Raw genomic sequence first — 12,680 nt, 5'->3', positions numbered from 1 at the left:
GCTTCGAGGAAAAGTTCACTCTTTGAAAATCGCAATTTTGCAGTTTTATCACCAAGTAAGCCATAAAACGACGAAGCCACGGATGAAGGGACTTTAGTCACGGATTTGCTTTGGCAACCAGTTTATTTGAATTTGTCAACACGGACAAGGCCATCAGTGCTTGGCTAACTGGCTACGAGTACTTTATTTTTGTTCAACACCAAATAACGAAAAACGAATGGCTGAGAAGCCAAGTGAGAAGTGGAAAGCGACGGGACACACGACCCACTGAACGCAATGAAAATGCCGGCGCAAACACAAATTTTTTAATAATCAAAACGCAGAGCAGCGAAAATCGCTGGCCACGCGTGGAATGCGAAAAGCCAGCGTGGAAAGCGTGGAAAAATTCGTGTGTGTGGCCTTCGCCGACTGTCTCGTAGATTTAACGGAATACGCGCCATAAATTATAATATAAAGCATATACATTCATTGCTTTTGATTATTTCGTTTTGACGACTTTTGTGTGTGCCGCTTTTCCTTTTTTTTATTATTTATCTTTTTGGGTATATTTTATTGCCTGGCTTATGGGCGGCTTAAAAGTTGGTTTAGTTTTTTCGGGGATCTCGAATGTCGAATTCCGTCGGTAATGGCCCAGCCATAAAGTCGTAGTGGTAGTATTGCCGGAAAATACTTTGCATACTTCCAGGCGACCCCAATTTTCCCTATTTCCCCTATTTTCCCCAGCTTCCCAATTGTATGACATTGCGAAAGGCTCCATGTTCATCTGGCTCGCATTCCTCGCATTTTGTGGAGCGTCGAGCGCCGACTGAATTATTTGATAACCTTATTTGACTTGGCAAATAATTTGATGCCATCAGTTGAGTTGAGTTGAGGAGGAGCCCCTAACAAGAATGCCGAGCAGCTCGACTTGTGGAAAATTCATATTTTGGGCCTAATTTCCCATGTAAGTCGAGGCCAGCTCTTCTGTTTGGCCAAATTCACAAGGATTTTGGGTCGAAGCGCTGGTGGCCTGCAGGCACTTGTCATATGCATTTTCACTTTCCGACTGCTTGGCATTTAGCTCAACTAGCAAAACTTTGCCATCCGCATGTGCGAGGCTCGAGGATTGAATGCGAAATTGGGGCAGACAGCAGTTCCCCCAGTTTTGGGGGAGGTGCTTGCAGCCTTGAGTGAGCATCGAAAAATCGAATCGAAATTGTTTCAATTTTCGCAAAATGGCGTTGAACTCGAGCGGTGGTCCATGACTCATTTATAAACCCGGTTCGCCAGGCACGATTTGTGGTTGTAAGATGCTGGGATGGGATGGGATGGGATGGGAAGGTTTCCGAAACGGAAACGGAAGTCTCGACGGCATGAATATGCATGAGACTAAGATCCTCGTTTTACGAAAATGCCATGAGTGTCGCCTGCAGCTGCAGGTGCCATTAGGCACAGCTGGGAAAATACTTCAGTTTTCCCGGGAAAACGAGGGAGAAGGCTTTTCCCTGCCAATAAAACAAGGCAAGTTTAAGCTGTTCTCGGGTAAACCTTGCTTCCCTCGAATGGGCACTTTAATTTGCACTACATATCTGGCTTTGGTTTTTCGCCGTTTTGCCATTCGGTTGCAGCGGAAGAAAACATCATCAATTTGCTGATATCTGGAAGTAAACACTCCCGCTTAAGGACTTCCCTGCTGGTCCACCTGATGGAATGACAAATGCGCTGGTTAGATTAATGACCGGTTTTATGGTTAATGCCTAAGGAGGTGTAAGCTACGGTGATTCCGGAACTTTATTATAAGTAGATACTAAGGATTTATTAGCATGGATTGCATACCACTTAAATCTACAGAGAAAATAGTTCTAGAAAAATATCTGAGTGAAAACAATACATATGAAATACATTTACTATTAAACAAATATAAATCTTGTGTAATCCTGATTCACACTAAAATTCATCATGTAATGATGTAAAAAGCACAAGGGCTCTGCAAATAAAGACTGATGGCTTTAGGCCAAGTCTGAGTTAATATCGCAATAGACAGATTCAGGCCAGCTGCCTGCAACAATACACATAAATTTGACTGACAAGCGTGAGGCATCAGTTTTAGGATCCGTGGAGGAAAAGCTACGCGAATCGAATCGAGTGAACGGGCCAAGGACCAAGGATAAGTCGAGGACTCAAAGCCACTTAGGCGGACTGTCAATGCTAGACAAGCGCTCATTAAGCCCTGACCCCTGGCACTGAAATGATAAGGAGTCAGACACATTGAGACGCCATCCTCGAAGGACCTGGAAATATGGAAGGTCGCCAGATTGGGGTGGCAATAGAGTCCTTCCGTGGCTTCGTCAATCAGCGCAACGCTCGCAGAACTTCTGACAGTTTGCTGTCAGAGGCAGCACAAGCTGGAAATGACAAACGGAAACGGAAGCGGGGCAGGCAGCACTCCTTCCTGCAGGCTGAGTGGGTCCTTCTCTCCGCTTTGTCAAGATTCTGGCACCAGGAAGGGATTCCGAATGGAGAGACAAGATGTGACGCCTCCTAACTCCAACTGATACTCTGTTACTGTGCTCCAATCAATTAGCAATATTGCGTTTGAGGGGCAAAATGACGGGCGATTCTTCGGCGAACAATGCGACATTGTTGTGCTCGCACTTCCCCTCGAATGTTTCGCTAAACAATTTAATGCCAGTAAGACAATAATGCTTATTAAGCAATTTTCATTAATCGCTGCGCCACTCGACGTTCGACGCCGCAATCTCCAGAGACAATAAAAGCGAGTTGGGAAAGGGGAGAGCGAGTCTTGTGGATTGTACACGACGAAAAATGTTGCATTTCTGAACTTTATTACTTTAACATTACTCTTTTAAAATCATTTTAAAGTATTTATTCCTTGGTATATACTTAAGAGTTGCCCGAATTTCAAATATAATTTTAGGGCTATTCCAAAAGCATTAGCACAACATTTATATGGAGTTCAAAATAACCAAATAATATTATTACATATTTTTTCATTTCCCCTTCTATACTGGTCTCGAAAGCTTTTAAATAATTCTTCCGAAAATTTGAAAGTACTTTACAATTATGCTTCCATCAATTGTTTCCTTTTGTGTGAGCTCTTTTCCATTTTCCATCGTGCTGCCAGAATAGAGCACGTTAGAGTTGAAGTGGCCTGGTCGTGAAATATCAAGGCAATCGATCTATGTATCCCCACGCACCACCGCCCCCAGTTTTCCCCCTCTTCCCTTTTTTCCCTTTTTCCATGGGTATATTGTATCGAAGCTGCAGCTTAAGTGTGTGCGAGGGGGAAAATTGGGGGCGGGGTGGGCAAAGAAGTAGAAGGGATTCTATTTGTGTTTGCTTTGGTTTGGGTGTTGACTTTGACATTTGTTTTGTGTGGCTTATCCTTCAGATTCGCCCAGGACCCCCAGTCCACATGGCCATCTCCATTCTCCCCATTGAAGGCACCACCACAATGGGGCATCAATCGGCGCGCATTTTTTGCCGTCTATTTAGCCAAGTTTCGTTTTTCATTGTGTGGACTTTGTGGATGTAGCTACAATGGCTTTTAAATGGCCGCTCGTGTTTCGCTCAGCGCTCAGCGCCCAACGCTTTGGGCCCAAAGAGCCCCAGATCTGGACTACTTCTATTTCATGGCTGCCTACTTTAGGGCCAATAAAATCGCAACGCCTTGGGCGTCCTCGGTCCCCTCCATTCTAAATCGCTTACAGTTGGCAGCCTGGCATATTTATCTATGGAACTGGAAATTGAAAAGCGTTTTTCCGCCCCTCCCCACTGTGTGTGTGCGTGAGTGTGTCGTCTGTGTGGCAGATTTGCAGCAAAGAAAGCGTAAATTAAATATGTAAAAGTATTGCCAGTGCATACGATATGAAATGGGACATGGAAGCCGGGTGACTTGGGGCTTTATTCATGTGATTTATTTGCAGGCTTCGTGAGAAAATTGGACGGGATTCCATTAACCGATCCAGAGTGTCACTGCATTGATGGAATGATGATGTTGTCGCGCTGATTAAAATGTTCATTATGATGAATCCATCACGAAAATCGCCTTTAATCGCCGCACGATTTATTTGCATTAAATGTGACTGCGGACAATCCACTTCAATTTTGATTTCCCTTGGCTTTCTGTTCTTTTTCAACTGCGACAGTTGATGGTCTACTTTGTCAGACAAGCACCTTGTCAACACAAATGAATTTACCGAACAAAAATTAACATAAAAGGGGCAAACCCCAGATGCCATATAAAAAACTTTTAATGAAATTAATATTGTTTTCGCTGAGCCAATGAAAAAGCACAAACATCAACTTTGCTTCTTTTTATCTATACGATATATACGAGTTTGTGTATGTAACTCTAGTCAAGTGACGCAGGCAATTAAATAAAATGGATTTTATTTTCAAATATCAATTCCCCCATCGCTTTCAATGAACGTAAATGCTTTAGAATTGTGCGGAATTAATTAAAGCATTTTAGAGCCATATTGTAAACCGACTTTATGTTTGAGTCAAAAAGTTTTGAGGGTCGAGTGCCCGCATTCCTAAAGTTTTCATTTATTTGAGATAAATTCAAAATGTTAAAAAGTACTAAAGTGACCAATTATACATACGTATGTAGCGACAACTTCATTCCATTGCCTATCATATGGCTTATTTGTTTGTATATGCTAATTATTATACTAGTGTTTGGCATATCTATTTAACTAATTAACTGAGTATGTTAAATGTATTGTGGCCGCATATTTTGTTTTAAAATGATATATATATTCACTCATTAATCTATTCTAAATGTCTTGTGTTGTTGAACTGACCAAAAAATCAAGTGATAGCCAACCTTTTGACCATAAAGAAATGTTGATTTAACAAAAACAAATAAGGAGAGTAAAGTTCAATTTACTTGCCCTTTATTTAATTAAAATATTTGTATTACTTTATTTGCGGAAAATCTGTTAAATGGTATTTAATGAAAAATATTTTCATAATTGGCCAGTCACAAATTCTTTGCATTTCGAAACAGCAATCTGATGGCGACGGACCCCTAATTAAAGATGGCCAAATTAAATCTGTCTTTTTGAAATTCTATGGCAGATGAAATTATGGAGTCTTCACATTTCCTCAAAACAAAATACGAAAGACATTCTGTGCAGCACAGGTGTATTTGTGAGTTGAAGGTGGGGCAGGTGGGGCAGCTGGGGCAGGTGCAAATGTGGGCGAGTGGCAAATTGCCAAGAGCAAATAAAAGGCGACGCACTCGGCAAGAGAAAATCGGAGAAAAGGGAATTTCGTGAGTGCGTGTAAGTAAAAGCGAAAAGTTTTGTTTATTAAATAAAAATAAATGCAAGTTAATTAATTAAAACTTTAAACAAGATAGAGCATGCGCGAAACTTTATTTCCACATATGGGGCAGCACAAAGTACTGCGGAGTGAGTTAAGCTTAATTAGATGGCCTCAGGTTGGAATATTTTTGAATCGAATTTTCGAGTACTGGTACTGATAATATTGACATTCCACCACGTTGCACCAGAACTTGCATACTCTTTTTGCCACGAAATTTGGCAACAATTTGTTTTACACAACCCAGAAACTAAAACATTCGAGGCCGTCCAATGCCAAGAGCAAGTACAGCGCCGTCTAGAATAGCCGCAATTATATATCTAGAATATCTAGAATATCTAGAATGTATACACTTGAAGAGTACGTACGCAAGATTTTCACATTAAATTTAAAAAATGATTTTCATGACATTAACATTGGCATTTGGCTGCCGCTAATGTTCCTGCCGATGTGTCAGTCGTTAACTGCACGATGGAAACGTCGCAAAGATGTGCCATAGATGCAGATACATAGAAGCAGATACAGATACAGATAGAGATAGATATACAACTACAGATACAAGACAGCTGCGTCCGGCGCATTTGGGAGCTCCATAGCTCGTGCTTCCGTTGCCGGGACACTGTCATCGGTTGTCACTCATCCGTTAACCTTCCCAGCGATTCCGTGTTTGCTGACACATTCGCTGGGGGAATATGCAGATACCTACATATATAGTATACATACATACATACATACATATATATGCCCCTCGATACATATGTCTGATTTTCGAAGCCCAACCCTTTTGCCCTACTCTCCCCTCTCGGTACTTGGGGAACCCATTAATTAAATCAACTTTTAATCTACTTATACATAAAACTGAAGGAAATTCGTTTTGCCACAAAATTAATTATTCGCCCACGCGCCTTTAAGCCAGATTGCCGCCGCCACTCAGTGCTAAATTATATATTAAAATATTATAAAGAGAGAGAACAAATCTAGATAGCAACAACAAGAAGCCACGCCTTTGATGAGCTGGACATTCATAAAAAGAAATTTCTGTATTTTATTTATAAAATAAATATGTATGTGTGTGCCCGGCAAGCAAAATGTTTCCCAATGTTCGATTTAGTTGTTCGCCAATATTTGTGTATGCTTAAATAATAATTTACGTACAAAGCATTCACTTTTCACTCACATTTTCCATCTCTTCCTTTGCAGTTGCTCAACTTGGAAAAGCGCCAGGGCGTGGCAGGAAAATCAACAACCCTTCGCGCCATATGGCTTGACTCACTGCGGCAACTTCAGCGCGTGTGGACACTTTAATTTCCCTAATTAACAGTCTAAATGGGAAATTCAAAGCCAAAAACCAAAACCGAAAATCTAAAACCAAAACGCAAAAATCAACGCGTAGGAAATGTGCAATAAATAATACGAAAAAATAAAAACCCCTACGCGAGTGACCAACGTATAATTTAAAGCTCGTGGCCAATTTGTTGTACGTACCATTTTGGCAACAACCACAGCTCCACAGCTGCGAGCCTTAACATCAAACAGTCGGCCAAGATGCGAGCGTTGAAAGCGTGTGCGAACATGAAAATAAAACATCATCATCAGGAAATAAATTCGGGAAAAACGAATAAAAATACAAATATAAAACGATATGAATAAATACATAGGCTAGCTCACATAGCCAAAGCCATATTCTAAATGAGTGCCAGGGGGCAAAAAATGGCATAGGACATTTTACCATTCTACCATTTTACCACCACTTAGTATTGGCGGGCATTGGGATGAAGATGCCGACCAGGGCGGAATATACACATCGCGATATAGATTCGGATATGGCGGCTGTATGCTGAAAGTCATTCGAAGCGAATGACATTCTTTCGCCCAGCTGTTGTCATATAAATCATAGCTTCTATACAGGGTGTGGCTTTAGTCTTCGATTTGTACATAATCAAGTTTAAGATGGAAAAGATTCATATTGAAGTTTAAGATTATAAAGTTTCATGGAAAATAAAAGGGTCAAAAGGTTAAATTCACAATTTTTTTTATAAAATTTAACTTGTAAAATGAATTTATAGTTTAACATAAACATTTATTTTTCGCTTTTGATTGCAATTGATTATTTGTGTATTCTAAATTGAAGGTTCTAGAAAGTGTTTCAATTATATTTATTTTCTACTGTGCAATGATTTTTAATTGCCTTAAATGGAAACGATTATATATTTCGAAGTTTATAAAAACGTTTTTTTATAAAAGAATACTAATTTAATAACAAATGATAAATGATTACATCATAGACCAGTCTGTTAAAACATAAACCGTGATTTATAGAACGCTAAAAAGACACACCCTGTTCCATTCGCATAAATGTGGGCAAAACACGCACAACATCAACAACTCAACTTCTGCGTCAGTAAATAAACAAATATTGACTCAAATCGATACAAATGCCAGCGGCAACAACTAGATAATGCACAAAAGTGATTATAATCGGGGCAACAAAAAGAAGAGCGAGCCCATGTTTCCCCAAGCTTTTAATAATGTGTTCTTTTCCTTGTTTTTTCTTTCCCTTTCTTTCCCGATCGAACATTTATGGCACAGTTCCAGGAGGCCATAACATCGAATAACAATATCTGAATATATGAATATCTGAATTAACAGCAGCAGAACTAAAAAACCGACCACTTGGCCGAAACAAACTAAAAATAATTCGAAGCCCGAGAAATGTTAAAAATAAATCCAAAAGAAATCAACGAATATTTTTCGGCGGCAAAACAAGGCAGCGGCAACCGCAGCAGCCGCGGTGGCAAAGAATATGAACAGAATTAAGAGGCAGCCGCTTGGAGGCTAGGCTACCAAAAAATAAATATTAAAAAAAAACGAAAGAAAAAAAACCCAATCAGCGAGCAGAAGCAGCAAAAGCGAATTTACCAACAAAAAATATATCAAAAAGTAAAATAGAAAATAGAAAATAGAAGCCGCACAACAGTAAATAGCCGAAAAAATTGTCGTCCAGCCGAGGTAGCCTCTCCATCAGCGGCGGAGCAGGCGGAAAAGCTGCGGAAAATCAACGGAAAAGCGAGGCCATCAAGAGCTCGCGTGGGCGGCGTTGGCTGGCAAGGACAGCGGTTGGTCGTTGGTCGTTGGACGTCGGCCGTTGACGTTGGCAGCGCCAGTGGCAGCGGCTGAAACTGAGGCGGATTCTGAAGCGGAGGAGCGGCGACGTTGTCGTGGCCACACGGTTTACGCTCCACGGTCCACGGGCCACTTTCGCGAATCAATTTCCGTTGCGGTGGCCGTTTCAGTTTTGGTTTCAACGTCGCCGGCGCCACGCGTGTCGTGAATTCCCAATGGCGCTTCCTCCAGTGGGTGTTTCAACCTAAAAGTGCGATAACAAAATACGGATCTACCCCACACCCACACAGTGTTACGATAAAATAAAGAGAGAGCTACAAGCCAAAGATAAGTTATACATAATAGTAAAATTAAAACCAGACAACGAGACTCATGTTGTTGTGCGACGGACTTGGCCCGGAGCCACCGCGGCAAAGGCATCGCAATCGAACCAGTGCCGCCAGGATAAGAAAAAGACCCAAATGCTGCTGCGCCAACGGCGGCAGCAGCCATCAGGCGGAGCAGCCGTCCGGCGGTGTAGTTAGCCAGCCAATTAGTTATGGCCAAAGTCTGACAACATTGGCGCGGGTCACGGCGGCCGCACTGACCACGGCGGCCATGCTGCACACAACGAATGCCCTGGCTGCCACCGGCTCATCCAGCTCATCCAACTCTTCCGCCGCCGGAATAGCACTGCCGCTGGGCACTGCCACACCTGCCACACACGAACTGAATGCCACACAGCCGTTTGGCGGCACGGGTCTGAACTTCAACGAAAGCGGCGCTGGATTAAGTGACCATCATCATCATCAACACAATCCCGACGAGGATTGGCTGGACAACATCGTTTGGGTGTTCAAGGCCTTTGTCATGCTGCTCATCATCATTGCGGCCATCTGCGGCAATCTGCTTGTTATTATTTCTGTGATGCGTGTTAGAAAATTAAGGTGCGTATACGGGATATTTCAGCTGGTCCTCTTGCTAATTAGCTGTGAAAAAGCAATTAGAAGTACGCGCACTCTGTGTAATTCTTTCGTAATTTGCATAAAACTTGATTGCCAATTTGGCAGAAGTTACGAGAGGAAAAAAATTACAAAGCGCTTGGCTTTCTATGCGCGATTTTCGTCAACTTTGCATAAAATTCATGCACGTCCATTTGTATCCTTTCCATTTTCCCCCCGTAAAACGTGCTCCCCTTGCTTTCGCCTCGTTCATTGCTCGTCCTTCGGGTGGGGATCCCATGCAGACTCCTGGTCCTTTATTTACTCGCCTCATAATTGAGCATCTCAGCTTTGTTCTATCCTGTCGTTTCGCTTCGTTTCGGCATGAGACTGCAGTATTTACTCCCACCATTTAGCGAAAGGAGGCGGCCACAACAAAAGAACAGAGAGATGCATTATTTTAATGACAAATTAACTTTCATGACTTTATTCATGAATCCAATTTGCATATTAAGAGATTCTTAATTGGACGCTTGGGTAATGATTTAATTTGACGAAATTCGTTCTCCATCATCCTTAAGGTCGAATTGAAATGCAAAATTTAAATGGAAACTTAACTGGCCGTAAATACTTGTACACTCAATTAAAATATTTGGTTTTAGTTTTCGAATTAATTACCCTATTTAGGTTGACCAATATCTAGATTTATTGACTAAGAATTCATGATATTTTCTTAACCGAAATTTCATATCCGTTTCTATGCAAAACTTGTCAATTTCTCCGTGCGACCTCGTTTTGCTAATGATGGGCGGAGTTTTTGAGGCGGTATCCTTCGACTAAAGCGACATTACACGAACAAGAAAATAAAGGAAAACTTTTTTAGTGATAAATGATGGGACATCAGCTGCCTGGGGTTCGTTAATATTTGTAGTCATGCTTTAATAACTGGCGGGCAAATCAATTTAGCGCTTCATAAAGCCGACGCAATCAAAAGTTCTTTTCTGCCTGACGAACGCTTGGTTATTTTTCCTCGATTTTTTCGCGCTCAGCTTTAGACGCAGAATTTTTCTACCCATCAGTGGAAAAACTTTAAATGCTCTTAGCCCAAGTTGGCGAAGGGCAATGAAGCCAAAAGGCGAAACAAACAAACTTTACTAGGCGGCACAGAAAAACGAGGCAGGAAAAAATTATAATGAAAGAAAGGGAGTGGGACGAGGCATAATTAAGGTTGAACCCCGCCTAATTCCCCTTTCTGCCCTTGCTGCTAATGAGAAGCGTTTTATTTTTTAAGTGACTTGCGTGTTGCTGGATTTTAAAGCTCCGGAGCCAGGTTCATCCAATGATGATGTCGATGGATGATCATCAAGATAATTTCCTTGCTCTGACAATAAACTTAGGAAAAAGAAAGTTTTGAGGCCCTCCGGTCAAAGGATTAACTTGTTTTTTAAGAAACTTTCTATGAAAGCTTTTAAAAATAGTTGCACCCAGTTATATTGCATAAATTCATAAAAGCAAGAAAATGTACATTTAATTAAAATAGATGGTTAGTAGAAGGCAATTAAGTAAGCAATCACACGTTTATTTCGTACTAATTTAAGATTGTAAGGATTTCATATGTGGTGCTTTGTTTATCTCTTTCCTTTTCCATTATTAAAGACTTTAACGATGTTCAAATGAAGCACTTGGTAAAGTGTGACCATCAGGCGGTAATTAATACACACAAAACCGAAATGCGAAAACATTTTCAGCGTGGTCAGCTCGCAGCAAGATTCTATTGTTCTGAGCGGCAAATATTACGCATACGTAGCGTGAAACGGGGAAATAAAAATGTGGAAAAGTTTACAAGCACAAAAAAGGCGCACACACCCAGCTAGAAAAGAAATGACAATTAAACACTGCGAGCTTGTAGCTCAAAGAGAAATGGAACAAAAACAAAATGCATGCTCAACACGAGAGTGTTGGGCGGTGGGTGGGGCAGGGAGTGCGGGAAGTGCTGGAAAATCTGGAAAAGTGGGGCGGTGGGTGGGCACAGTACAAGTACAAGTACAAAAACAACACACAGCGAGCGCGGCTACAACTTTGGCAATTAAGGAAGCTTATGGTTTTTATGACAGCATAAATTTAAAATGTTCTATGCCAAACAATAAAATTGCGCTCTCCTCCCCCCTCCACCCTCCGCCCACCACCCTCCGCCCAAGTTATTTTGGCGGCGATGAGCCGCAGCGAAAAGTGCTCTAGATGGCGAGTGTATGAGCAGATATATCTGGATACTACGGCTATATATGTGTGCTTTAATTTGCCATTACAGCGCGGAGTGGGGGAAAATGGTAGAGGGAAAACCGAGGCTCATTAACACAACGCCTTTCTCCAGAAGGATGCTCGGCAACTTTTCTCGTTGCTATTTTTCTTAAATTTAAATGGCAGGCAAATTATCTGCCGTTCACATCGGTGGGTGGGGGTGAGGAAGGAGCCACTGAGTAATGGCGCAACATTCTCAGAAGGGCGTCGATTTGTTGCAATTAACGTCTAAGACGTTGAAAGTTATTTAAGTAGTAGCCGGCAGCTAAACAGATTACTACTGCCAACTTTAAACCAAGTACAATAGCCCCAGAAGATGAGATTAATGCAACTTAAAGGCCACTACCAGCTTGATGGGTAATTAATGAGTATAAACTAATATATTTTCTTCTTTTTTATGTTCCGAGAACCACACATAAACTTTGCCTATCTATAACCAGAGATATAGAACAAATATTTATTTTTGCAGTTGTTTAACATGAATGAAATTATTCGGTCAGCATATTACCTTAATCGAGCAAAAGTTTTCGAGCGCAGTAAATGCTCAATTTTGATTTCAAACTTTTCCCATTTGGCTTAGGGAAAATGGTAAATGAAAGGCGGCCACCTGGAGTTCAATGAGGCAGCTGCACTCATCCGATTAGAAAGTTCTCGGCCAGCAACTGGTGCAAAATTCTAATTGGCACTCGGCTTGGAATTCAATTTAAATAACAAAATAGCTATGAAGTGGTATTGGGTTGCCAAGAGGAGTGAGGTTGACCTCGGCACTTTGCTCCGCCCACATTTTCCCGTGTACTCGTGTATCAGATTTGTGTTGGGGTATCGGCTTAGCCCCCTTGGGGTCGAAATCGTTCGACATCGTTCTCGATTCTTGACTGGCTTTTCAATTATACCCCCGCTGGCAGCAGAATGCAATGGGGTCCAAACTGTCAACTCATACAAAAGAGTGGTTCCCCACCGTCCAACATCACCCCACCCCACGACTCACCACTCACCATCCTCATCACG

General features: G+C 41.6%; 1 protein-coding gene across 1 annotated transcript in view; it reads left to right on the top strand.

The window, feature by feature from the left end:
* LOC122619549 (octopamine receptor beta-2R) overlaps positions 1–12,680 on the top strand; it is a 47,585-nt gene that overhangs the window by 27,702 nt on the left and 7,203 nt on the right. The window contains exon 2 of the mRNA XM_043796547.1: positions 7,921–9,380. Coding sequence (XP_043652482.1) covers positions 8,827–9,380 — 554 coding nt within the window. The 5' untranslated portion in view covers positions 7,921–8,826. The remainder of the gene's footprint in view (positions 1–7,920; positions 9,381–12,680) is intronic.

This window comes from Drosophila teissieri, chromosome 3R, assembly GCF_016746235.2.
Source record: "Drosophila teissieri strain GT53w chromosome 3R, Prin_Dtei_1.1, whole genome shotgun sequence".
Lineage (NCBI taxonomy): Eukaryota > Metazoa > Arthropoda > Insecta > Diptera > Drosophilidae > Drosophila > Drosophila teissieri.
The sequence above is the reverse complement of the archived record's forward strand: the minus strand, read 5'-3'. Positions and strand labels throughout refer to the sequence as shown.